This window comes from Phragmites australis, chromosome 6, assembly GCF_958298935.1.
Source record: "Phragmites australis chromosome 6, lpPhrAust1.1, whole genome shotgun sequence".
NCBI classification, from domain to species: Eukaryota; Viridiplantae; Streptophyta; class Magnoliopsida; order Poales; family Poaceae; genus Phragmites; species Phragmites australis.
In genome coordinates, this window is record NC_084926.1 from 9,952,452 (window position 1) to 9,980,389 (window position 27,938).

The following is a 27,938-nucleotide window of genomic DNA, read 5'->3' on the forward strand; positions in this document are numbered from 1 at the left end:
TGTAATTCATGAGGATAGAACATTTTAGGAGCAATATGTTTAGTCAAATTGCTCTTTATGTAACCTGTTTGCATTTGAGCAATGCATGCAGAATTATCTTCATAGATAATTGTTGGTGATTGAATAGATCCAATACCACATGATTGTTGTATGTGATTAATCATTCTGCGAAGCCATACGCATTCACGTGATGTTTTATATAATGCGATTATTTCAGAATAATTAGTGGATGTAGCCACTAGAGTCTGTTTTGAAGACTTCCATGAAATGGCTGTTCCGCTATTTAAGAATACAAAGCCTGTTTGTGACTTGGCATTATGGGGATCTGATAAGTAACCAGCGTCAGTGTATCCAATCATATCCGTATCTTGATTTCTTTTAAAGAGAAGACCAAGATCTATAGTGCCTTGGAGATATCGTAAGATATTCTTGACTCCTGTCCAATGACGTTTAGTTGGAGTAGCGTTATACCTAGCTAGTAAGTTAACTGTAAATGCGATATCAGGCCTGGTGTAATTTGCATAAGTGCTCCAATAGCACTGAGATAAGGAACTTCGGGTCCCAGTATCTCTTCTCCTTCCATCCTTGGTCTAAATGGATCCTTTTCCATATCAAGAGATCGAACAACCATGGGAGTCTTTGAAGGATATGATTTTTCCATATTGAATTTTTTTAATATTTTCTGGGTATATGCGGCTTGGTGTAGTAAAACACCTGAAGGATAATGCTCGAGTTGTATTCCCAAGCAAAATTTGGTTTTATCCAAATCTTTCATTTCAAATTCCGTCTTTAGATGATTGCGTGCTTCATTTATATCTTCTGTATTTCCAATGATATTTAGATCATCAATATATACAGAGATAATACAAAATCCTATTGAGGATTTCTTTATGAAGACACATGGGCAATCATCATTGTTGGAATATCCCTTTTGTAAAAGGAATTCTTTTAGTCGGTTGTACCACATTCTTCAATGGTGGATGAAGGTGAGGCCATCTCCTATCTTGTACCTTGTTCTGGGAGAGGCCTTCGTGCCTTCTCTGTTGGTGAGGCCGGTTGGCTCTTCTTCTTCTTCTTTTTTTGCTGCTGTGGAATGGCCAAAATGCTCTTTTGGGTGATTCTAAGTGCTGATGACGTGTTGAGAGTGATTTGAGAGAGTTTTTGAGTAATGAATGTTGATCTATTGATTGCTGTTTCACACATATATATACATGTTCAAAGGGCATGAACATATCCATTCAGTAGTGAATGGTTGCCCTTTGGTTCAATAACTGAAAGCAGTTAGTGTGCTAATTGATCACATACTAAATATCTATTTGTAACAGCTGGCAGCAGCAACCCGCGCAAGAGGCCGGGGCGCGGGGCAGCAGCGAGCGCACGTGAGAACGAGGAAAGCAGAGAAGGGCTCGGCGCTCGCGGAGGCCTCCTTTTCCGTGACACTGCAGCAGCACGCTTGCCTAGGCTAGCAGACGAGGGCCGTCTGATTCCAAGCTCCTGGAGACAATGCGCGGAGCTAGAAATTTTCTTGTGCATATGCACAAGAACGTCAGGTATGCACGCACAAAATTTAACTCTAATCTCTACTGGCACCGTGAATTTTGGCTCAACGGAAACTAATCTCTACTGACACCTGCGGGTTTTGGGTGTGCCCGTGTGGTGGAGTGCGGTGTGAATCCATGAAGGCACACGATGGCAACGGATACGGAAGGGAAGTCACGCAGTACCAATAAGCAAGAGGGGGGGATCGATGAAACTGTCGATACAGGTAGAAATCATTCCATCTCTCTCAAGCGTACAATGTACATCATTAGACCATAACTTAACCGCGAAGTGCCGAGCGTACATAGAGCTGTAGGGGCTTGGGAGGTGAGCCGATCTCTTGGAGACTGAAGTTGAGTAAACTTCCATAGCAATTTCATTCAAATTCTGACTTGAAGTGATTCTTTAGAATAAACTATGGATCATTTGGAGACTAAAAGTTCGTCCCTCTGAAGTTTTTCTTGATTTTATTTTTGACTTGGTCATTTAGCGCACAACTTGCAAGAAAAGAGGACGAGGAGCAGCTCCGCCTGATTGAGGAAGAAGAGAGGCGTGAGCGCTGAGCGGGCGAAGAGGAAAAATCCAGCACAGAAGCAATAGAAGGCCAGAGCAGTACAACCTTGCCAAGCGTGTCAGTAGCTACTACCTAAAAGATGTAACACCGTGCAAGTCCGAGAATAGATATACTCAACTAGCAGGATCCATGGTGTCTTAGATTGTCGACAGGCATGTAGGCATTCGTCAATCTGCTTCTGAGACTACTTATGTAGAAGAATTTCATATTTAGAGCACGTTTCATCTCAGTAGTTTTTTTCTTTCCGTCCTCAACTCGTACAATGACGTCAATAAATATTATGAGTCGCATAATATTAACAACTCTGTATAAATAGTGTGAGAATAGTCTTATCTTAAATTTTAATTTATGAGATCGTTGTTTCGCAAGACAGCGAAGTTTTTCTCATCCCACGTTCTCTCTCTATATTACTGAAATCTTACCAGGCAATACATAAGACAGCCTAATACACAACCATTGTACCTGCCCTAATGCGTTAACAAGCGATGCCGAGGTGGTTAGGGTTTAACGCCACTAGTGTACTTGCCAAAGCACCTCCGAAGTAAAGACTACGGCGAGGCAATGTGCGCCCCGTGCCGGCCGCGGAACTTACGTAGCTCAGTCGTCCATTACCGGTTAACTACTCTATCTATTTGAGGCTGTCTGTTCATGGTCCAGCTCCTGGCTGTAGCAGCTTCATTTAATCGTCTTCTATTGTACTTGTAACAACACTCCACAAGGTGCGCTGTATATCCCTGCTCTTGTGCCTAGACACTCACGGACTCACGACTAATCCCCGCACAAGCGATTCGCACCACCAGTCTCCCACCGCTACCAACTCCAATGACCTCCCTCGAACCCTAAATAAATAAATAAATTGTGGCACCATCCAATTTTCGTTTAACCCTAAATCATACGAGTCATCTAATCTTACATTTCCCATAAAGAACATACTTGACTATCCGAATCCAGTGCGCCAGCGGCTTGCCTTGTTATTACCATTCATGAAAAAAAAGCTCGAAAATGCTGACAAAATGACCGTCAAAACAAGAGTGCATCCACTGCCAGTGATGAAAATTACTGACCCCTGGTGCTAAAGAATGACTAAAAATACTGGGTTGACAATCAAAATGGAGGCAACGTCGGGGGAAAGCGAACGTGCATCCACTGCTTCTCGTAGGTTGAAACATGGGTCCATCCTATCTCCTCAACCAACTGAATCTTCAAATCATAAAGCTTTTTCTTTGGGTTTTCAGATTCAGCTTGAATCAAGTCATTTAGAACCTGACCATCATGAAAACAGCTAATATCAGCACAATCTTAGATGAACATCAGGAAAACGAAAACTAGGGATTACCATAGCAAAAAAGCTAAAACGTGGGGCGTGCCAAAACTTTCAAGACTACCGAGAGTTTAGTCCTTCAGCTTTATTGATATTGTCTGAAATCTTTATACTAAATTTCGTCCCTGTTGCTTACCTCTCCAGTACACCATGCACTGGAAATGATTTATACGATTGCAACCACTAACTAAACTTGTACAACAAATACAATGGCCGTGATAGTGATAATCTTGTCGATAGTGTTAATATCATAGCACATTCAAATCATTGATATGTAGCATGTAAATCCCAACAGAGCTTTATGCAAACTCTTGTCTATCATACATTTAGTAAGACATAAAATTGTGCAATACAACGATATCAGTCAGCAAAGACTTAAATGAGACCAAAACAAGCGAACAACATGTTATTTCATTCCAAGGAACAAACCTTATTTTCATTCTTTCCGGCAAAACTAACAAACATTGTCCACTGAAAATAAGGAGGGATCATTTGCTGACAGCACACAGCCAATGTAAGCTAGGTAAAATATGCTGAAGATGTTGCACAAATCAAATATTTTCCATGCAGGGATAGAATCCATTAGATGTGCGTGTATAGTTACAGATAAAGTTTATTGTTATGCAATACCTACATGTTTCTACTTGAACTCGCTAGTATCCGATCAAAGAATAACTAAAAGACGAAGTTATCTATTTTTATTAAAAATAGTTTCCTAGTATATTATTTTGCAATGCCTACTTGTGTTTACTTGAACCTGCACGCACCCAGTCATAGAATAACTAATAGATGATGTCTCCTATCTATTTTTATGAAAATTCTGTAACTGCAACTGCAAATCTGCTATGGATAGTGGGCACTTGATAGGTTGAACATACCTTCAATGCTGTGCCAGGTCTTCCACAGCGTCTTTCCCGTAAGACAGTCAGTGTGCCATATTTTGCAGATTTGGCATCAACCCATTTAATTAATTCCTTGTAATTCTCCTCAAAAACATCTTTAGCAGATGCCTCAATTGACTCATCAGACTGTCACAAAACAAGGATTCGAATTATTTCCACAACAAACTCCTTAACATGACGCAGATAGATACATAAATACATGTTACCGACTAGAGCTTGCACTACTGCAAATGCAGTTGGCATAAAAATTTCACATATTGACTGAGCACAAAGTAGCAAAACTAATCTCATTATACCTTAAAATGCTAAATAAGGTTTTCAACAATTAGAGATTCAGATATAAGAGAGATTTCTGGGGTAGACCATCAATGAGCAAGTTGCGGATCCAAGCTTCTAGGTAATGATAACATTAATAATAAACACTCAAAACAAAACCTTAAACATTAAGGTGAAGGAATATGTGAAATGCAAAGGAAGATGCTGCACCTTCAGCGACTCAATCTCTGCCAATGCAAGACCCTTTTGGTATAGTGCATCGGCCAGCTGATCCCGTGTTTCTTTCATCTTTTTCTTTAATTTCTATCAGGAAGTGAAAGATTTCAGAAAATCAGCATTCAGTAGGAGCTGGCACATTTTCACAAACAAAAAGGAGAAAACATAGTAACTCTCATCTGTTTACCTGTGCTTCTTCATCATCAGGATCTGAATTTAGGGATAAATACTTTGCCAGTTCCTCTTTGTCAATACTGTCCACAACCTCATCAGCTGCAGCAATAACCTGAATACCAAGATGACAAAGTCAAAAACAAAAATATTATATTTGATAAAAGAATAGTGACATTTGTTAAAAAAATGAATAATGGCAGTCAATTTGAAAATGGAGAGCACTTATTAGAGCACAATACTGACAGAAAAGTATTATACTAGAACTTTGCTTTAAGTCAAAAATTCGATTATCTAGTTGACGAGTAAAAGCTAATACCTCCACCCAAGTGACAGGACAATACCATCTAAAGGGAGGGAGATGGGCACTGTGAATTATGCTTAGCTACCAGGTTTTAACATGGAAAAGAAAATACATTCGAAATATAGTTTTAAACTCAAACATCCTAGCACATTAGTAACAGCCTAACTGACTGAAATACAATCTGAAAATTCTTCGATTATATATGCATGCATCCTTTTTCCAGTTAGTATGATTAACAAACTGACACTGAGAATTTTATGGAGTAATTATATATTATGTTTTGTATGAAAGATATAGTAAGGCACTAAGGCTTTTGACCATGTTAAATTGACTAGAGTCAACATGAGACCACAAGAAGATTGTATTTCCTCAACAAGTGATTACATGAGTTGCTTCAAATTCTTAAACAATGGTGTCACCAATTCTGGTTTTCAGGTTCAACACTAATAAGCCTACCTAGCAAATCCAACATAAGTACATATGCATGAACTCTTTGGGATTTAGACATGATAATTCTTTTCACCAACTAATGTACCAGTCCTTTTTGCAGACATACATGCCTAGTGATGAGTTCAGAAAAGAATTAACCAAAACGGTTCCACACATCCGATCATAGAGATGGTAAATAGCATAAAGTTAAACAAGAAGCGCAGTTTCATATGGAGACATCACCTTTGAAAATTTGTTCAAACATTGCTAAGTTCAGCAATTAGACATCAGGTGCAGAGAACCATAAATGAAAAGGAAATATTAGTTACCTCTTTTTCATAGCTAATCTTATCATCATAAGTTCCTTTCTGGAGTACACATTCCAAAATTTTTGTAAGCAAAGGTGTATATTTTGGATATTCTAACTGCAACATGCCAAGAAAGGTTAAAGTTAGTCAGCATTACGAAAAACATCAATAATAAATATAACTATAGATGGGTTACGGTTTTGACAGCACAAGATTGAAACAATGATGTTTTTTTAATAAACAGAATGGTTTTTATGCTCTCCGGTAGAATTATGAATAAAAGAAAGACATTTCAGGTAAGGAAAGTGAATCGGACAAAGCAGATGGACGGTTTCTACAACATGGGAAATGGTTTCAAAAGATACTCTTTGAGGAATGTAGCTAGTTTCACAAAACTACAAGTGGATTGACCAAACCAAATTATCGCAAAACTACAGATTCAAGAACATTTGTCAGAGAGCTACAGATTTAGTCCTGATTTTATCCAACAACAACAAAGCTTTTTAGTCCCAAGCGAGTTGGGGTAAGGTAGAGATGAAACCCAACAAGATTAAACAAAAAAAGAGGATGAAAACAAAGGAAAAGAAAAATAAATAAATAAAAATGAAACATAGAAAAATATATTAATAATAGTAATAAGGATAAAAAGGAGATCGATAGCCTAAGTCATGTTTCAGGAGATTTTGCGATAAAATTGGCACTAAATTTGTAGTTCCCTGATAAGTGACCTTACATCTTTGTGTCACTACAGTGGGGTCTGGTTGTCAGAAAATTGGAAATGAGATGCGAAATTTGCAAAATCTGTAGTTTTGTGATAAAATTGCCACTCAACCATTCGTTCTCTGATGAATGTCCTTAAATCTGTAGTTTTACGATAACTTCATCAATCTACTTGTAGTTTTGCGATGTTTAATCAAGGATATATTACCAGAAGAACAACTCTCCTTGGCATTTGTGTTTGCAGCCTACTTCAGAGAATGGCAAGAAATAACCACATGCAGTAAATGAAGAATAAATCTACATGGCACGCCTTGAGTTTTCCAACATTTATAGCCTCTTAACATTGTCATTTAGCCATTACATGGCACCCAAATCAGACATAAATAGACCTCCAAATTTATGTTAACAGGATGAGTATAAATATGTAAACAAAATAATAAAAATGTGAAAAAGGATGAATCATTCGCCGTAACTACATCAAAGGACACTACAAAAACATCACAAAAATAAATAATGGTCCTTGCATATAAGATTGTCTACACTTCCAAATAGAAAAGAGAGTTAAAAACGTATTAGCGAAGTGATAAGTTAACATCTGGTCTTTCTGAGTGCAACTAATTTACAGATAAATAATTACTAAGGAACATATGTCAATGATACCTTAAGGGAAGCAACAAGCTCTGACCAGGCAGACTTTTCATCCTCACTTTCTTGCTTAAGGCTGGAAAGAAACTTTATCTTGGTGTCTCGAACCTAATTACTCCCCAGGAGTTTGAATTACCATAAGAAAAAACCATTATTAGTTATTAATGTAAAAGTATGGATTGATCATTATTTCCATGTAACTGAAGATCACAGCTATCTGTCCAGCATTGCCATTAACAATATATTACATCGATCTAGCATTTATTTATGTTATTTCCGAAAAATCTTCCAAAACAATAAAGTTTAATAGCGTAAAAAAATGGATGGAGAAAAGCTTGTTGAACACAATACCTATGTAAAAACTCCAAATACTGAATTTTGGTAAACAACATTACTAGCAATTAAAGTGTGTGCTAACCTCCTCATCTAACTGTTCAGATATGCTCTTTGTTCCAACTGAAACCCCCTTTTCTTTATCATCATCAACCTGCAATAACATAATCATGTTGAATACGTTGAACAACAACAACAACAAAGTATTTGTCCCAAGCAAGTTGGAGTAGGCGAGAGATAAAACCCACAAAATCCAACTAAAAAAATGATAAGAAAACAATAATGATAATAAAGGTACTAGTGATAGTAAAAAAATAAGTGATAACGGTACAAGGAGACTGATGCATAAGTTATAGTTCTGGCACGTGGATTACTAACTTCCACACGCTTCTATATGTGGATAGTTCTTTGGGGATATTCCATTCTTTCGCATCTCTCTTTACATATTCCTCCCATATTATGTTTGATCGACCCCTGTCTCTCTTCATATTATCAGGTGTTCAGTATCTCGCTATGCACAGGTGACTCTAGAGGCATATGTTGGAAATATCCAAACCATCTTAACCGATATTGGACAAGCTTTTCTTCAATTGGTGCTACACCTACCCTATCACGTATGTCATTATTCCGGATCTGATCTTTTCTTATATGGCCACAAATCCATCGCAACATGCGCATTTATACTACACTTAATTGTTGGATATGTCGCCTTTTAGTTGGCCAACATTCGGCACCATACAACATCACGGGTCAAATCGTCATCCTATAAAACTTACTTTTCAGCTTTTGTGGCACCCTTTTGTCATAGAGGATGCTAGAAGCTTGGCACCATTTCATCTATCTGGCTTTGATTCTATGACAAACATTTTCATCAATATCACCATCCATCTGTAGCATTGATCCCAAATATCGAAAGCCATCCTTCTTGATAACCACCTCTCCACCGAGACTAACACCTTCTTCCTCATGCCTAGTAGTACCGAAATCGCACTTCATATACTCGGTTTTGGTCCTACTAAGTCTAAAACCTTTCAATTCTAAAGTACATCTCCACAACTCTAATTTCCTATTAACCCATATCCTACTCGCGTCATCTAGCACCACATCAGCAGCAAAGAGCATACACAAGGGATATCTCCCTGAATGTCCCTTGTGATCTCATCCATCACCAAAGTAAATAAATAAGGGCTAAAAGCTGACCCTTGACGTAGTCCTATTTTAAGCGGGAAGTCATCGATAACACCTTCACTTGTCCGAACACTTATCACAATGTTATTGTGCATATAATTGATGAGGGTAACGTACTTTGTTGAGATTTTGTGTTTCTCCAAGACCCACCACATGACATTTCTTGATATTTTGTCGTAAGCCTTCTCCAAGTTAATGAATATCATGTGCAAGTCCTTTTGTTCCCTATATCTCTCCATAAGTTGTTTTATCAACAAAATCACTTCCATGGTCAACCTCCCAGGTATGAAACCAAATTGGTTTTTAGTAATGCCCATCATTCTTCTTAGGCGATGCTCAATAACTCTCTCCCATAGCTTCATTGTATGGCTCATCAACTTAATTCCACGGTAATTAGTACAGCTTTGATATCTCCATTATTCTTAAAGATTGGTACTAATATACTCTATTCTTCAAACATCTTGTTTGACCAAAAAATTAGGTTGAAGAGCTTAGTTTGCCATTCTATCGCTATGTCTCTAAGACATCTCCACACCTCAATGGGGATACTATTAGGGCCTATCGTCTTGCTTCCTTTCATCCTTTTTAAAGCTTCCTTGACCTCAGCTTCATGAATCCTTCGTACAAATCGTCTGTTAGTATCATCAAAAGATTCATCAAACTCAATGATAGAGCTCTCGTTCTCCCTGTTGAACAGTTCGTCGAAGTACTCTCGCCATCTCTCACCAGAAGCCGACCGGTCCCATTACTTGATGCATTTGACTTGGTTGACGCCCCTCATCTTCCTTCTACGGATCTTGATCATCTTATAGATGTTCTTTTGTCCTCCCTTTGTGCCCAACCGTTGATAAAGGTCCTCATAAGCCTGATCTCTTGCTTCGCTCATAGCTCGCTTTGCGGTCTTCTTTGACACTTTGTACTTCTTTATGTTGTCCACTCCTATCAAGGTGTAAGCATCTAAAACATTCTTTCTCCTTGATAGCCTTCTGGACATCCTCGTTCCACCACCAAGTGTATTTAGCTTCACACATGCTCCCTTTGGTCACCTCAAACACCTCTGAAGCCACCTTCCTAATGCAAGTTGCCATCTTCATCCACATGACGTTTACATTCTCTCCTTCCTTCCAAGAGCCCTCGTTAATAACCCTCCTTAAAATTCTATGTTGCCTCTCCTTTGAGCTTCCACCACTTCGTTGTTGCGATTTTGGCACCCTTGTCCCGTCGAAAACGTATGCGGAAGCGAAAGTCAACCGCCACAAGATTATGTTGAGGGGACAACACACTCTCCAAGTATCACCTTACAATCTAAACAAGCATGTCTATCCTCTCTTGCAAGGACAAAATCAATCTAGCTAGACTGGTGGCCACTACTAAAGGTCACTAAATAGGATTGTCTCTATCTACAGATGTTAGCTATTATCAAATTGTAGGCCAAGCAAAGTTCAAGACATCCTCTCCCTCTTGGTTCCTACCGCCAAACCCAAAGCCCATGTGCACCCCTTCAAACCCTACATTAGATGTACCTACATGGCCATTAAAGTCTCCTCCTATGAAAAGCTTCTCGCTAATAGGCACAATACTAACCATGTCATCCAGGTCTTCCCAGAATTGCCTCTTGACGCGCTCATTGTGGCCTACCTAAGGGGTATACGCGCTAATGACGTTCAAAACCAAATCACCAACAACCAGCTTAACAAGGATAATCCTATCTCCGTACCTCCTGACATCCACCACTCAGTTCTTGAGGCTCTTGTCAATCAAGATGATAACTCCATTTCCACATGCGGTCCCCGTGTACTATAGCTTGAAGCTGGTATTCTCCACCCCCTTCGCCTTATGTCCGTTCCATTTAGTTTCCTGGACGCATAGAATATTAACATGTCTCCTAACCGTTGTATCAACTAACTCTCGCAACTTACCCGTTAGGGACCCCACATTCCAACTACCTAAATGGATCATACTTGGCTCAGCTAGCTTCCTTGCCCTTCGCACCCGTTGAGACAAAAGCAAAGACCCTTGTTCATTTTTCACTACACCGAGTGCCGATGTAGCGCACCACTAAGGATGAGACGATGAATACATTGAACATATGAGAAAAAAGATATATAGAGCACAAGATACATTAAACACATGAGACAAAATATAGGGCACAAAAAATATACTGGACAAAAAAAAAATATTGGTACTGTATGGTGATCATGGATATGAATTTACACCTGAACTAGTGATCCAGAACTAAATAAGAATCATCATAACAGCAACCATGGTAGTAAAATAAAAAGGAGAAGGCAATATGATCCAATGCTACTGACCTTTGATGGTGGAATGATATACGAAATACTATAAGATGTTGGAGCACGCTGGTTTTGTACATCTTTCTTGTTAAATGAGCTTACTGTACCATAGGTTATGGACCCAACCAAAACAGCCCCAGGTGGAGCATTCTGCAGAGTAATCAACATATAACATAGAAAAAATCACATGACTAATACTAGTGACATCGAATCAAAATATACATCAAGAGGATATGTACCTTCGGAAGTTTTTCTCTAGATGGAGGACCCACGTAGAATGCTTCAGGTTCTCTGAAAATTTAAAGGAAGGTTGTGACAAATTGTTATTCAATAAGATAATAGTGAGCATTTGACTAGGAAGTACCCTGGAAGTAAAACAGAGGATTTGAAAGCGCCATTTCCAATTATAGGGCCATCAGGTTCAGAGTAGAAACTCAATGGAATGAAATCCTGCAACAAGATCATAACATCAGCATAAGCCCTATTGGTAATCTGTAAATCATTATTCTAGACGTGATCAATTCTCGATGAACAATTGAACATAAACCCCTGTCTAGCTTGAATAGTAATACAAGAGTTATTCTCCCTTTTGAAACATTAACCCTGTTTGGATGAGGGGATTACTCTGGGAGGCTTTGGATCCAAATCTCTCCTATTCAAACAGGCCCTCAATGGAAATAACATAATGCTTCACTTCAAGGTCCACAGAGCAAAAGGTCAGAGTTCAATCAACCATTATTAAGACCACGAATAACGAAGTTAGTAATATCTTTTGCAGACATACAAACCTGACACCAAACTTTTGCTCAAACCAGCCTATAGGAGTCTTCCAGATAATTCTGTGGTCTATCCTGTTGCTCAGACAAAGAATTATCATAAACATGTCCTTAAATACATTCCTGCAGGCTTGTTCAAGCTGGTTGGTGACAGGTTTGTAAGTCTGCAGACTTCATATATGCAACATGATACATATTAACGATAGAAGTTTTAGTATTGGTGCCGAATGTACAAAACCACATTCTAATGGTGGATGTCAAATCTAGTTCTTGCATGGGTCACATTTAGGGATGCAAGCGGGGCGGGCTTTGAGGCCCGCTTAACCACAAATGTAGTTATATTTTTGCATCCACTTTTGTACTAGTGGGTGGAAAATGAAGTAGCATGCGGGCTCTTATGCGGGCTAGTGGGCTGCCTGCTTCCATCCCTAGTCACATTTTCAATTGAGTTTAATCTGCAGAACAATTTACGTGTTTGAGGCTCTGAGACCACCCATCCCCAAAAAAAAGAAAAGGAAAATACATGGCATATATGTCAAAACTGCTGGTTTATGACTTAAGCACACTCAAATGAAAATCACATTAGCAACATAAGTATCAGATGGAATACTCATGTAGGGGCTTTCCCTACTGTTTCAGCTCAAAAAACATGAGTGTCAGATGGAATACCTTTTTATCTAGTTTCCTCTCAATAAATAGAACCAATTGCTTGAGTTTCTCCAAAACTTGCACATTCTCATGCCTACACCATCAGATATCATGAGACTACAATAGATATAATCGTTGACAGCATCTGACATATGACAACTCTACAAATATATAATAAAAAGGATCCGTGCATTGCCATATGATGCAAAAGAAAGTATTATGCAATTAAACCACAACCGAAACACACGATCTAGTATTTAATAACTGATAACAAGAAAAACATGAAAATAATGCGCTGCATATATAAGAAGGCATAGAATTAAGCCTATTTTTGCTCATTTAGTGCAAAAGTCAGCTCTTGTATCCTAATCATTATCAACAGTAGTCCTATTTTGTAATCCTATCGACCTTTTTAATGTAGAAGGATCTTAAAATGTTTAGTCAGAAGAACAACATAGAGTTGCATGGGTGTAAACAAAGGTCGACCTTCAGTAAGCAATATTTTTTTTGTTTTCTCTATAGCCAATATATAGGCTGTTGTGGCTGAATTATTCAAGTTTCAGTAATTAGTATACCCCTCCTTAAGTAAACCAAGCTTTGGTAGTTTGGTTAGACTTCTGACTCTGAGTGATAGATACAGAGCATCACAATAAGTTTTTCTATGTTAACCCATGTGCAATCAACACATTTACGAGTTATTAAAAAAAATAGAAGGTGAACATATATGAGGATGTATACAGAGATATTTAGTAGGTGGGAGAGCTTTACCTTATGTACAGTTGAAGTGTGTATTCGCCTTTTGAAAGTTTGACATAACTAGGGTAGACATCGCCAGAAGAGTAAACACGCTGCTTAATACAAAGTTTACAAACAGAAAATATTCTAGGTTAGTAAGGCAATATCAGATACATCAGTAGGGCAAAAAAGGGAGGCAGGAGTGACTTCAACAAATCGCGGCAATGTGAAATTCTGACCCCTATGTGCACAGCCACAGTTCTGGGGAAAACGACATTAAAACTGGATGGGGGCGGTTCTGACTTCTACCTAAAAATCAGCCAGTTTTCATGCATTGCGAAAATCTTGTTTGCCCTTTTAGTGTGTGCGTGTGCGGGCTGGGTGTGTCGGGGAAGGGGGTTTGGACCATGCAACAAACTGCTAGCATCCCATGAACTGGAAACAGATATTTGAAACAGACCATCATGCCCTTTGTGCAGAACTTAACAAATGGCAGGATTGTGCGCTTGTACCCATAGGCACACCAGGTAATTTCCAAAACTAAAATATCATCTTGATCAGAAAATCCTTCCCCTTATCTACAAAATGCATATATTTAGGGCCAGTTTCAACGGTTCCACTACTGTCAAGAAGCTGTGGAAAATCTACCACACTGAATCAGATCATAATTTAACAAACTACGCCACTCATTATTTGATACTTCCATAGTTTCTCTCGCGTATTAACAAAGTTGTATTTTTAAGAAGAGTTAAATGAGTCCTCGCAAAAAAAAAAAAGAAGAGTTAAATGAGAGTAAGAACACAAATATAAACTCAGTTGACTGGACAAGTGCATATTGATTTATGCAGACCAGGGAAAGTATGAGAATGTTTTAACCAACACCAAAGAAACAGCCAATGGAAAGAACATCTAAATTCTCCTACCATTGAAGAAACACAAATAAATTAAAAGAAATAATTTTCTGAAATGAAAAGAAATGCACCTTGTTTGAATCTGATATTCTATAAAACTGAGACTCAATCTTGTTGTCATATATTCTGTTGTTAAGTAGTGGCAAATGGGGCTTTATTTCAGCACTCTCCTCCAGTTTGAACTTGTAACTGCAGAGATTCAGTGAGAGAAAAGATTTTTTTTAAAAAAATCAAGTCCTAACAAGAATATATAGGTATGCCAGAACCAAATATGAACTCACATTAAGGTCAGTGCAATAATTTGCTTGCCAGAGGGTAATCTATCACGGCTGGTGGGAAGTGAACAAAGATTAGAGTCCACAGGTCGATAAGGCGTCTTGATCTGCAAGCTATAAAAATCAGCACATGGCAAAAAGAGAAAATTTTCACAGGCTTCTACATATTCTTAACTAACCTTGTTCAGAGTGGCAACAGGAAGAAGCCTCTCTGATGATAAAAGTGATCTAGCAACTATACGCAAGGGGGCCTCGCTGCCATTGAGGGCAATTACTGTCTGATCAACGCATATTCCATGGAACACAATCTGCGATATTGAAAATGAAATATATTCAGCATGGAAACAGCTAATATAAACCAGATGCCTCACCAGTCTATTTACAAATCCATCTACCAAGGATTAAGGCTGATCAGAAACAAATTACTGTATTAATGTAGATAAAAGTACCTCAAAATCAACACAGGTAGGTTCATGGCTAGCAATTCCGCTAGACCAGAACTGGGCTATGGTCAACTCCAAAGTTAAGCCCCCTTCTACAGGAAAACTGAAATTCTTCGAAGAAGGTGAAGAGAAAGTAACAACAGCCTCCCATTTAATGGGTCGCTTCAGTGGACAGATCTGTCATATTTGATGTTAGAGATCGCATCTTAGTAATAGGAATTAGAGTGAATTACATGAAACTACAAATGTTATGCCATTTGTAACACAAAACTACAAATATTGTGCCTAGTAACACAAAACATTACTAAAACTACAAGTATTGTACACTAATTTCACACAAAACCTGATTTTAATTGAATTCATCCAAAAAATGGTCTTATATTTCTCCAAAAATTCTAAAACGTTTTGTACGTGTTCCATAATTCATGGGCAACCCATTTTAATTGGATTCACCCAAAAAGACTTTGTAGAATTTAAACTAAAATTCTCTAAAAAAAGGATACTTTAATAACTCCTAACAATTTTTAGCGCCTCAAATAAAATCCCAAAAAATCTGGAAAAATTCATTAATATTCTTCTTGTATGATGGACTAATTTCTAAAATTATTTCCCTTAGGTTATATGGTGAAAAAGTGAGTTCCTTTGTAAGAAATTAATGCTGGAAATAATTTTAGAAATTAGTCCATCATATAAGAAAAATATTAGTGAATTTTCCCATATTTTTCGGATTTTATTTGAGGCCCTAACAATTATTAGGAGTTATAAAAGTAGTCTTTGAAGAATTTTAGTTCAAATTCTACATAGGCTTGTTAGGTAAATCCAATTAAAATGGGTTGCGTATAGATTATGAAACACGTAAAAAAAGTTCTAAGATTTTTGAAGAAATATAAGACCATTTTTTGGGTGAATCTAATTAAAATCGAGTTTGTGTGGAATTAGTGCACAATATTGTAGTTTTATGTTCCTAGGTACAATACTTATAGTTTTGTGTTACAACTGGCACAATACTTGTAGTTTTGTACAATTCACTCTAGGAATTAAGATAAATTCCTATGTAGTATATACCTGAACAGTATCCAAAAAGAACCTTCTAGGTGTATCAAAGGCTGATGTGCGCATAGTAACTTCCGCCCATGAAGCTCCAAAAGGCACATTTATGAAGCTCCTTTCAATATTACCTGTAGGCAAGAATATAAAAATATTTAACTTGTCTTTATTTCGAACCAAAACAAATGGTCTCAATGAAATATCTGAAAGCATCTCAATAGAAGTGGGACAAATGAAGTGTGAACCAGAGCTTCAAACTCATGAAAATACTGGTTGACGGATTTATTCTGACCATGGTATGGTTCATCGTAAGAGTAGCAATAGGTATAAATTGTCCAGCAAAAACCAAGGTAAAACAGGTCACCTCACTCCAATGAAAAATCAAAGTTTAAGACAAGGGAGATTTAGCATGTTTCAAGTGATTTTAGCTCAACTTGTGCATAGAGATAAGAGTTTAACATTTTTAAACAGACTTACGGAAAAAATTACACAGGTGAAGGCGCACCCTTTTAGCCATTAACTGGCTGAATAAGTAAATATTTGGGTAGATCTTTGATATTATAAATAAATATAGAGCGATAATGCTAAGGAAAGTCAACATAATTTCACCAAACATTCATTTGCACACACAAAAGATCCCCAGTTATTCATGGATACAAGGCATCTTAAAATAAGTGCACTTGCAAAAAAACAAATATATATAAATTTAAGCAAAACCAAAACTTCTAATAAGCAATTGATTTAAATGAGTACCAGATTTAAACAAAAGATTTGAAATTGAAAATAATGGTGGTTCTCCCAATAGAGTAATAGGCTTGATTACAGTAATTGGCACCCGGAAAATGGGTCCACGCCATGGTGCTCTGTAATCTATACCACAAACTTCATAATAGTGAAGGCCACTGCTGATATTAGCAGGATTGACAACAATGCTGCAAAAAGGCAAAGGAAAAACAAATTGTAGTGTTGCACCTGACAGAATTAACAGTACATATATTGATCAAATGCTATACTGCTAATATTGTGCAAGTCTAATTGAAAGAATACATGTTTCATTCACCAATTTTCTGGTATAATACAAAACTACATTTGTCTTCAATTGAAGAGCTTTCATGAGTTACAATGCCTTATGCTATAACTGTGGTGTATACATTTTCAGTAAAATAAGATTATCACTTCAAAAAAAAGGATGAAGTAGTAATCATTATCCAGTGACAAAATCATGCATTATCATCACCTATAACTAGATGAGATATGCACACTAATTATCTTTCCACACATATTCGTATAAACAAGAAGGCTCAACAAATATGGAAGACCAACTATATTATAGTTGGATGAATGGAATATTAAAGGAAATTCATCTAGTTGAACAGACAAAAGATACCAACTTGAAACTGCGTCCATTGTGTGTCACCAATATATACTCAGGAATTTGAACAACAGAGCTATCAGTTGAATGCAGTTGCAGGCACTCCTCAAATGGAACCAATTGCTCCAAATTACTGGCACCCTCATGAAATTTTGGGTCAAGTTCAACAGTCCACTGAAAAGTGAAACATGATTCTAGTGATTAAAACGATAGAAAACTTTAGTATAAATAACATTTTTGTGCTCCCCTACCCCTACAGATAAAAAATGGAAAAAAGTTATTTAACCTTGTTAGAAGTAGAAGCCATTTTACACTAGTCAATGACACTACTGGCACTTCCAGTCTCTTCTTGGAGAAGGGAAAATATAAAGCAGGACAGGATAGTCCAAACAAGTTAGCAGGAACAAACCTCACTTGTCTGGTGAGATGCATTACTCCCTCGAAGATATATTCCTCTTAGTTTTGGAACTGCAAGACACGCTTTCATGTTATCCAATATATAATATATCAACTTGACATCAATTATTAATACAGATCTTTAAGCATGCATGTCAATAATACAAATACAACAGATGTTAAAATCGCATCATTAATCAAGCAGAAGAAATATAGAATAAAATACATGAAAGTGTGTGCACGTTCGCGCACAAGTAGCATTCCATTAATAAGTTTTAGAGAAAGAATGGCTTCAATGTGAAAAAAAAGGAACCTTATAACCTGATTAAATGAGATTTTAAGAACATCCAGTACAAGATTAATTAGATTAAATAATATAAACAGAGAGGGCCCTTACTTGATTTCCCCACTTGATTGATTGAGATCCTATAAGAAACAAGTGGCAACTTCTTAGCCTGCTGTGCATACTCAAAAGCCCTGCCAAAGCAGCACAATGACGTCAACTGAAATTCATCTCATTACAAAATTTCCTAGGAGAGCATAACATGGGCAAGATAACTGCCGCTAACCTATCAACTTGCAAAAGCCCATGTCCTGTAGTCAGTTTCTCCTCAGGCGCATCACTTATAGATGCAGCTGTATTCTCAATTGCTTTCCTCACAGCATAAGGGCTTAATGGAATGCCTTCGGCCTGAAATATATAGTAAATTAGAGTGACTAGATACCGTTTTGTATTGCTTCACTAAGCATAAACAAATGTTGATTGCAATGCATTAATGAAAAAATGTTGGCCACACAAACCTTCATGGCACTAACAAGAAGAGCTACCCCACCACAGGCAGAAGGAGATGCCATGGAAGTGCCATTCATGAGCATGCGAGATTGAAGCGTCCATGTTGGTACAGGAGCAACTGCTCCACCAGGCGCACTAATGGAGACACCAAGATCCCCATCAGCAGTAGGGCCTCTGCTTGACCTTACATTTCCAATAACAGATAAATGTTACTGTCCAAAAACAGGCACAATTCTAATAAACTACATGTTAAGTCAAGAACAAGTGAAGACTGACGAATCTAGAATTTACCACCTATCTTATGTAAATCAAGTGGAAGCAATAACACAAGAAAATGTGACCATCCTTTTCCTTACCCATTTTTTTTCAACAACTACCAATATTTCACCAGGACAAGTATGCTACATACAGTATATATTACGGACTGGTGAGATTGAAGCTGAACATTTTATTACAAGACCAAAAACATGTATGAAAAAGATTTGTTCTCAAAAGATTACATGAAGAAAAGGTCATGTGGAGGAACCCGATTACAATTACTTAGATTTTCCCTTTTCCATTGCTGGAATACATGCCCTGCCGGCCAGGCAAGCCAGCCCAGCCGACTCTACCCATGTATGTATGGAATGTATACAGCAGCGATTGATCGCTTACATTCCTTAGGATATCCCTTACCTAGTTTAGGCTTACCGTGTATAGGTTATCTCTTACTTAGTTTAGATATTCCTTACCTAGTTTAGCCTATTGTACACCTATAAATGCCATATGGTTGTGTGAATAATTCAAGCCGAGTATTCTCTCCACTCTCATATTCTTTCATGGCATCAGACTAGACGTTCCTTGGTTGCCCTCTTACCTCAGTCGGCTGGCCACCAGCACCACCGCCAATCCTGTGTGCGCCCAGCCCCTATGCGTTGCACCTCCCTGTCACCTCTCCTATGCGCCCTCACAGGACATCGCCCATCACAGCCCCCCACCCCTGGTTGTCGACAACCCCATGGCAACCACCGCCGCTTCCGCTCTCTCCACCATCAACGTGCGTATGCACATCCCTTTCACGCTCGAGCTTCATCTGCCTAACTACTCTCGCTGGCGTGAACTGTTTCAAGTTCCCGTCGACAAGTTTGGCGCTATAGGCCATATCGATGGCTCCTCCCCCAAGCCAGACACCAGACATCATCCAGCGACACCATCTCCAACTGGGCATCAACGGATTACGCCGTCCTCTCCCTCCTCTACATGTCCATCTCCGAGGAGATCCTCGCCATCATCCTCGTACCCGACGCCTCTGCGCATGCTATCTGGACCAGTCTGGAGGGATTGTTCCGCAACAACAAGACAACACACGCCCTCTTCCTCAAAGCAGAGTTCCACAAATTCGCTCAAGGTGACCAGATGATCCTCGCCTACTGCCAGCGTCTAAAGTCCTTCGCCGACGCCCTAGCCGACCTTGGCCAGCTGGTGTCTGAGGACACTCTCATCCTCACCATGTTGTGTGGGCTGTCTGAGCCATTCCGCAACATCGCCACCGTCATCAAGACCAAGATGTCGTTCCCCAAGTTCCTCAACGCCCACTCCTTCCTCGAGGCAAGTCTCAAGATTACGGTGCCTGGCCCTTCTACGACTCTGGTGGCCACCACCAGTGCCACTGCCTCTGGCCATTCGACTGGCTATGGCATCGGGTCCAAGATCTCCTCCATCAACGTTAACGGTGGCAAGAACAAAGGCCGAAACAACTGTCGTGGTGACGACGACAGCGGCAGCAGCAACACCGGCAACAGCGCCCCCACCTTCCCCTGGTCCTAGGGCGCCATGCCACCAGTCTAGCCTAGTGCTGCCCCGAGCATTCTCGAACCGCGGCCTACGGCGTCCAACGCCCAGCACGCTTTCGATGCACCTGGCGTGTACGACACCTCGACTACACTATCATGGATCCCTCATCCAGGCCATGAATGACATATCCATGCAGCAGCAAACACCTTGGTTCATGGACTCAGGTGCTTCTTCCCACCTGTCTGCTGACCCAGATAACCTCTCCCATCTCTCCCCACCCCTCTACCAGGCATCAGGTGGTTGTCGGTGACGGTTCCGTTCTTCCCATCATCGCCTCTGGTCGTGCTGATTTTCTTGCCGCCAAACCTCTCGCTCTTATGTTTTGGTTTCACCTAATCTTATTACCAATCTCATTTATGTTCGCAAGTTCACAATTGATAATCTTTGTTCCGTCGAGTTTGACCCGTCTGGCTTTTCTGTGAAGGATCTCCGCACAAGGAATATGATTCTCAGGTGCAATAGCTCCGACGACCTGTACTCGTTCTTTGCACCAATAGTGCGTCGTCATCATGCCCTCAGTGCGCCTTCCACACCACTTGGCACCAACGTCTGGGTCATCTTGGCCACCAGCCTCTTTCAAGTCTTCGCACCAGCAATGCCATCACCGCCTCCACAAATAAAACGGCACTATCCCTCTGTCAAGCGTGCCAGCTTGGGCGACATGTTCGTCTCAAATTTCATCCTTCTGTTTCCAACACTAGTGCTCCTTTTGAACTTCTACATTGTGATCTATGGACATCTCCTGTACCAAGTATTTCTGGTTCCAAATATTATTTAGTGATGCTTGGTGATTTTACGCACTATTATTGGGTTTTCCCTCTCAAATTGAAATCCGATATTCTACCTACCATCCGTCACTTTCATACTTATGTTACGAACCAGTTCCACAGCACAATTCAGAGTCAGTGTGACAACGGCAGAGAATTCAACAATAATGCTACCTATGCTTTCTTCCTCACCTGCGGCATCCACCTTCGACTCTCATGCCCATACACCTCTCAACAGAACGGTAAAGCTGAGCGTGCTATTCGTACCATTAACGATGTTGTTCGCTCACTGCTTTTCCAGGCGTCCATGTCGCCCGCCTACTGGGTCGAGGCACTCCACACCACCACTCACCTCCTCAACCGACGTCCCACCAAGGCTCTTCCCTCCACAACACCATATCAAGCCTTGTTCGGTCATCCTCCCACATACAACCATCTACAGGTCTTCGGGTGCCTCCGTTACCCCAACCTTTCTGCCACCATGCCACACAAACTTGCTCATCGTTCTACGGCTTGTGTCTTCCTCGGTTACACAAAAAACCACAAAGGATATTGTTGACTCGATCTGGCCACAAATCGAGTCATTATAACTCGCCACCTGGTTTTTGATGAAGCGGTTTTTTCCTTTTGCTTCATGAATGCCGGTTTCAACTAGCACATATCACACGTTCCATGCAGATGACGTTTCAACAGGAGGTACTGCAACCATAGTCACTGGCGGTTCACCCGATGCCTCTTCCAGTGGTGCAGTGCCCACCACCCCATCAACAGGCGACCCCCCTGGCGCAACGACCGCTAGACCTCCTCAGCCGGCTGACCCACCCGTCCCTCTAACGGGTGAAGCCCTCAGGCCAGCACCTAGCAAGGCGCGACAATGGGCACAAAAGTGCCTGTGCCTCTCCACTTGGCGCACCCCCCCCCCCCTCTTGTCGGATCTGCACGACCCGACACCACTCCAAGTATACTCGCAGCGGCACAAGGCAACCACAGCTGGGCTCCTCTACAATGTAAGTTTTTTCTGTGGTTGACTGCTCGCAATCGTTGTTGGACAGCGGACCGCCTCACACGGCGTGACTTGCCTCATCCGGAACGCTGCCCACAGTGTGATCAGGAAGATGAAACCATTCAACATCTCTTGTTGTCATGCATCTTCGCTTGCCAAGTCTGGTTTGCTTTGATGTCGAGGATTGGATTACAGCATCGACGCAATCTGATGTGCTCTTCTTGGACTGGTGGAAGCACAAGTTCAACACCCAACAAAGATCGCAAACAGGGACTTAAGTCCATGATCATATTGGGTGCCTTGACAATCTGGACGCATCACAATCTGCAGTCAGTATTTCACGCGGTTTTGGCAGAAGTTGATCCATGGAGCGTGGCTGGGGCAAGGGGCCTAGCACAACTACTTGCCTCTACCTAGCCGTTGTCTGGTGGTGCTGCATTCTAGTGTCGTGCCTTCTTAGTTTTATCTTTCTTTCACTCTCTCTAGTCTCCCACCCCCCCCCCCCCTTCTTTCTTTCTCTTTTTATCTATGGGTGATACACCCGTGTACCCGTATTCTCCTTCTTTAATGCAATGACGTGCAGTTCTCTTGCATGTTCAAGAAAAAAAAAACATTTATGTTTTGGATTTTGGAACTCCAAATTTTTTCTTCCTCTAGCTATATGGGTTTATTTGGCTTTTTAAAAAGTTGCATGATTGTTTGGGCTTCGCTTTACTTTCTAGGAGAGGAAGAAGGTAAGCCCAAACAAAAAGGGATTGAGGTTAAATTTCACCAAACTTAATTTGTCATTTATAATAAGATGGCATCACATGCAATTGTTAGCCAAGTGCATCTTAAAATACCATGATAGCATTCGGACTGATAACATACCATGTGTATTCCATCCCCTCAGCTAGAGGTTGCACAACACAGTGAGCTCCAGCAGCCATAGCAGGCGAAACATAAGCACCAACACCAATTATGCTTGTACTAGTCCCACCGGGAGCACCAACGGTGTTTAAAGCAGGCCCATTGTTTCCGGCGCTACTAATAAATACAATACGATGCTTGTCTACGACCTATAAAACAATATGGATCTCCAGCTAAAATTCCACAAGCATTCTTTTTTTCTGAGACAACAAGCATTCTAAGAGAGAATACTGGAATCCAAGAATAAATATGGATAAGAAATTACACTGCAGTACAGAAGCCCACCTCATTAGCAAGATCAATGAATCTGCCATAGTCAGGAAGAAGGGTAGCCTCTCCATAGCTCATATTAATCAGATCACATTTGTGCTGGATATACAAGGATTCAAGGAATCAGTTCATGAAAAAATCCTTAGATTTGAGGGAGAATAAATACTGCTGAACATATGTTAGTCAAATAGTTATTCCTCAACCATTAAACACTTGACTAGGATGCATTTACGAAGGAATTGTATTCGATAGACCAGAAGCAAATGCATTTTGGCAATTTACTCCAATAAATGATGCACAGAATGGAGGAAGTATTATCACCTCTACTGCAGCTATCAAGGCCCTGACCAGGCCTGTCCCTGTCTCCATGGATCCTAAGCGAGTGTCTCCAATCTTACAGGAAATCAATTGTGCTCCAGGTGCAACTCCATTCAGCAAAGGTTCCTGTTAAAGAACATATCAACAGAATAATGCCTTTCACAATTTTAGTATAAATGAAAAGCTAACGGTTAAGTAACATACATCTGGATGAAAAGCAGCTGCAATGCCCGCAACATGAGTAGCATGCGGAGAGCAGTCAGTTACTATGCTAACAAGGTTCCCATCATCATAAACATTAGCTACAAAAGAGCAAGCATCTAATTTGCTAAAAATCCCAAATTTCCGTTCAAGCCTGCAGATAAATTTTTAGTAGATCAGCAATACATATGATATCAGATACACATTTAATAATATAAGGAGAACAATCAGCAGCAAACATATGTGAAAACAAAGTTAGGAGATTATGGAATAACAGGTCGTAAAGTAGAACTGTAGAAACTTAAACTGCATAGAAAACCTGAAGCTGGAACACTTGCTCTCTAAGTCATATATACAGTTGCATAGAAATATAAAATGGGCAGGTGCTCCAACTACAATAAGGGGTACAGCAGTAATGGTACATAAGGAAGCCTACGAAACTAGATAAAATATTCTCTGGTTAAGGCTTAAAAACAAGTGGAGCTTGCATTCTGGCACATATAAATCCTTCTTCACACTAAAACCAAGTACTAACACAACCATCACTGTGACACCTCACTATTAAAACTAGACATCAGACTCAATTAAAAAATCAACCATGAGACTTGAAATACTGAAGAGGTGCTTTGGTTATACACTTTTTTTTTTGTTTAAACCGCGGGGATTTGCGAGACCATATATACTTTTCATGAAAAGTACCATCTGTTATGGCATCCTTTAGAAATTATAAGACTAGAATCATTGATAGATGAATGTGCATCGTTCAAACAACCCGAAGCAAAGCGTGGACTATACACTATTAGAAAACAAAACTAGGATGCGTTAGGAACAAGAACTGAGTACGCAAGGGGCTACAGCATCTACTTTACAACACAACAACATAAAATCGACCTTACCTGTAGTTTGTTAATGGAACAAAATCTGCTAGTTTTCCGCAATTCTTGTTACCCTCAAGGGCCTGGGTATCAACAGCAACCCTCCACACATCACCATCGTGCCAAGTGACAATATCAATGACAGGTCCTGTGTCATCATAATCCTACAAAAACAGAAGTAACATGTTTACAGTAGAAGTCAGCTAGAAAACTTCCCCTTGCATAATATGCTCATTTTCTTACTTCAGCTTGTTTCCTCAGGTAATCAAGTCTATTTTGCAGATCTTCATGAGCTTTTTTCAGCGTGACATCATCAGGCTTTGCATGTTTCTGGAACCAATTTCAATGATGGTGAGAACTTCTTTAACAATGCCAATGGCAGCAGTACTTGTCTTAACTGGAACATATAGGCAGTTTCACAAAAAAAAATTATGGTTTTGCTTACCTCCTAGCTGAACCATTTCAAAAATATGCAATATCACAAATCCACATTATTGAAAATAGCAATGGTGCAAAGTGAGAACTGAATGGAGTACAAGTAATAAATAGCAAAAAGGAATGAGAGAATCAATGGTGCAATCAGAATGGATGTAATGCATTCAAAGGACTCTGCGAACCTTTTCAAATTCATTCAGCTGCTTCAGAGCCTCGGAAATTGCTTCTTGGTTTTCCTCGTCCCATTTCTTCTTTCTTTCTTTCTGAAATAGTGGTGAGTAAATCCTTGTTAAGATATCAAGTTTGATATATAACATTAGAAATGCAAGCACTGAAAATGAAATTTACCTTCAATCGAGAGGTGAGTGTGTCAGTGAACAGTTCATATACTAATTTACAGCCAACATGCCACTCTTGAGAAGGGTTCTTCCACGAGGCGTTTACAACCAAACGAGTGTCTAGATGTAAACAAAGCTTAGCATATCAGGGAATAAGAGCGGGAGAATGTCAATCAAAATATGGATCCCTATGGGTAGCATAGCTTCATAAGACAATGAACATTCATTCAGTACTAAAACTAAAATATGACTGGTAGATGGTACCTTAAAGAATTGGTACCGATTTGTATGTGCTATAGTTAGAGCAACATTAAAAGAGAAAAGAAAACTTCCATTGCCTACTATCTTTACAAGTAAAACAGAGGTTTACACCCAAACACATTTTACTATTTCACAAAAATGTTGAGCTTTAAATTCTACCTTGTGATACGAACAAGAAATAACACAAAAGCTGAACACCGTACAACCAACCTGAAGCACCAACAACAGCACCATCAGCGTCAGCTTTCACCACTTTGGACGTGTCGACATCACCACTACCAGTGCTGCATTTAAGAGTATACATTTACATGAATTGATGGACATGCCATTCAAGAGAAGTTGGCATCTTAAAAAAATAAACAAACAAACTTCCGGATGCTGGAAGTGTTAAGAGTACCAATCAATAACGTCAAGGATTTTAGGCTTCCCATCTGATGTAGTCTGCAACCCAGCCGCTGCCGGATCAATTCCAGAATCTGTGATGTTTAGAAATCACATCAGCACAAAACAACTATGAGAATAAAATCATATCAAATATGCACGGCAAAGTCTGAACTTTGATCCATCGCAGATCATTCAAGACCCAGGCTGTGCCTATGCAACCTGAATTCATTCTGCCTAAACAACAAACTTTCCACAGCAATATCTAATGGAGCTGTAATAGCCACTGACCAATTATATTTCTCTGCATGTTAGTCTTAATATTACCCGACTACTTGCAGTAGTAGGTTATTTAGGTGAACAAACTAAAAGCTGCTACAATCATCTGAACCATATAACAAGCAAGCCAAGTCACCCCCATAAGCTGCAAGGAGGGTTCTATAAATATCAAATCATATCCCGCAAAATTCAATTATCTCATCCACAGGCCATCAATCGCCTATATGTGACAAAGATCACATTAAACCCACCAGCTTAAGCCACAAGTATAAAAAACTGAATATGCCCTATGCAATTCACATTGGCTGTTAAGACTTAACTAGTAAAACTCACAGCGCTCAAGTGAGTTAATAAATCCTATTAACCTGCCATGACAGAGAAAGCTCAAGCTACAAAGTCCAATGTCATCATCAACCACAAACCACATAGAGATATGAACCAAACCACCTCAGTGAACTCAACTCTTCAGTTGACGACATGCCGTATCAAAGTATCATATACTTAAACACTTAAGCCTACAGATCCAACCAAAGTACCAATCGCACCACCTCGGCGAACACCAGTCTCCAGCCTCGGGGTGAAGTCAACTACGGCAAACCCATAGGGGAGCAGCGGTACGAAATTACGCATCGAGTGGTCGGAGAGCCGGGGGGGGGGGGGGGCACTCACCGAAGATGGCGATGAGCGCGCCGCGGCCATCGTACTTGGGGTGCGCGGCGAGGAAGCGATCGACGCCGATCTCCTTCTTCGGCATCAGGGACTCGAGGAACGAGGGCTCGGTGAGGCGGAATCCACTCGCGGCAGCGACGGTCGTCTCCTCGGCTGGCGGCGGTGGAGAGAAAGACGACGAAGAAGGCATCGCGGTGGGTGCGACGCCTCTGCTAGGGCTCGGGCCCCGGGTTGTCACCGTCGTCGTACCGAAGTGGAGTGGTGCGGAGCAGGCGGAGACTGCGAGGGGTAGGCGCAGGTGGGCGTGGGCGACGGGTTTATGTAGCGCCGCAGCGGTTGCGGAGCCCCCGTGCCACATGAGGTGCAGAGGTGGCTTGACACTTCACGTTTCCGGATCTGGGAGATTTTAATTAGAGTTACTGGTCCAAATTAGCTGTCGAATCTACGTGGAAAGATTGGCTTTTTGGCTTTTGAATTGTTGATGAGGCAATAAGTGGGGTGGACAAAGCAAGCAGCAGTGCTGCATTTGAGTGCAGCAATGGAGACTGCGCCGGCCGCCGGCGAGGAGGGTTAGGCTGGCAGCTGGTGCTTGGCTGGGTCTGCTGGAGCGTGGCAGCTAGCCACTAGCCAGATACTGAGAAGATATCTTGTGTGCTTTCCACAAAATAGCTGGAAAATCGAGGACGATTTTTGTTTTAGAAAATGAAAAATCCGAGGACGATGTGCAACTTTAAGCATTTCTTTGGAACACAGGAATTTCATATAAATGGTACAGAAATTTCA

The 27,938-nt window shown here is 40.2% G+C and overlaps 1 protein-coding gene across 1 annotated transcript; it reads right to left on the reverse strand.

The window, feature by feature from the left end:
• Positions 1 to 2,941: 2,941 nt before the first annotated feature.
• On the reverse strand, positions 2,942 to 27,765 carry LOC133921599 (tripeptidyl-peptidase 2). Its single transcript, XM_062366540.1, has 34 exons — positions 27,156 to 27,765; positions 26,224 to 26,302; positions 26,037 to 26,110; positions 25,576 to 25,685; positions 25,410 to 25,490; positions 25,036 to 25,122; positions 24,814 to 24,956; positions 23,921 to 24,071; positions 23,720 to 23,842; positions 23,414 to 23,497; positions 23,090 to 23,277; positions 18,625 to 18,799; positions 18,393 to 18,514; positions 18,221 to 18,300; positions 17,837 to 17,895; positions 17,447 to 17,601; positions 16,809 to 16,987; positions 16,074 to 16,186; positions 15,015 to 15,185; positions 14,745 to 14,873; positions 14,572 to 14,672; positions 14,362 to 14,479; positions 13,413 to 13,492; positions 12,666 to 12,738; positions 11,585 to 11,670; positions 11,460 to 11,511; positions 11,239 to 11,370; positions 7,824 to 7,892; positions 7,421 to 7,513; positions 6,062 to 6,157; positions 5,016 to 5,114; positions 4,823 to 4,915; positions 4,313 to 4,462; positions 2,942 to 3,376 (listed from the first exon to the last, which is right to left on the reverse strand). The coding sequence occupies exons 1-34, from the start codon at positions 27,511 to 27,513 to the stop codon at positions 3,218 to 3,220; spliced, it is 4,062 nt and encodes a 1,353-aa protein (XP_062222524.1). The 5' UTR covers positions 27,514 to 27,765; the 3' UTR covers positions 2,942 to 3,217.
• Between the last annotated feature and the right edge of the window lie 173 nt (positions 27,766 to 27,938).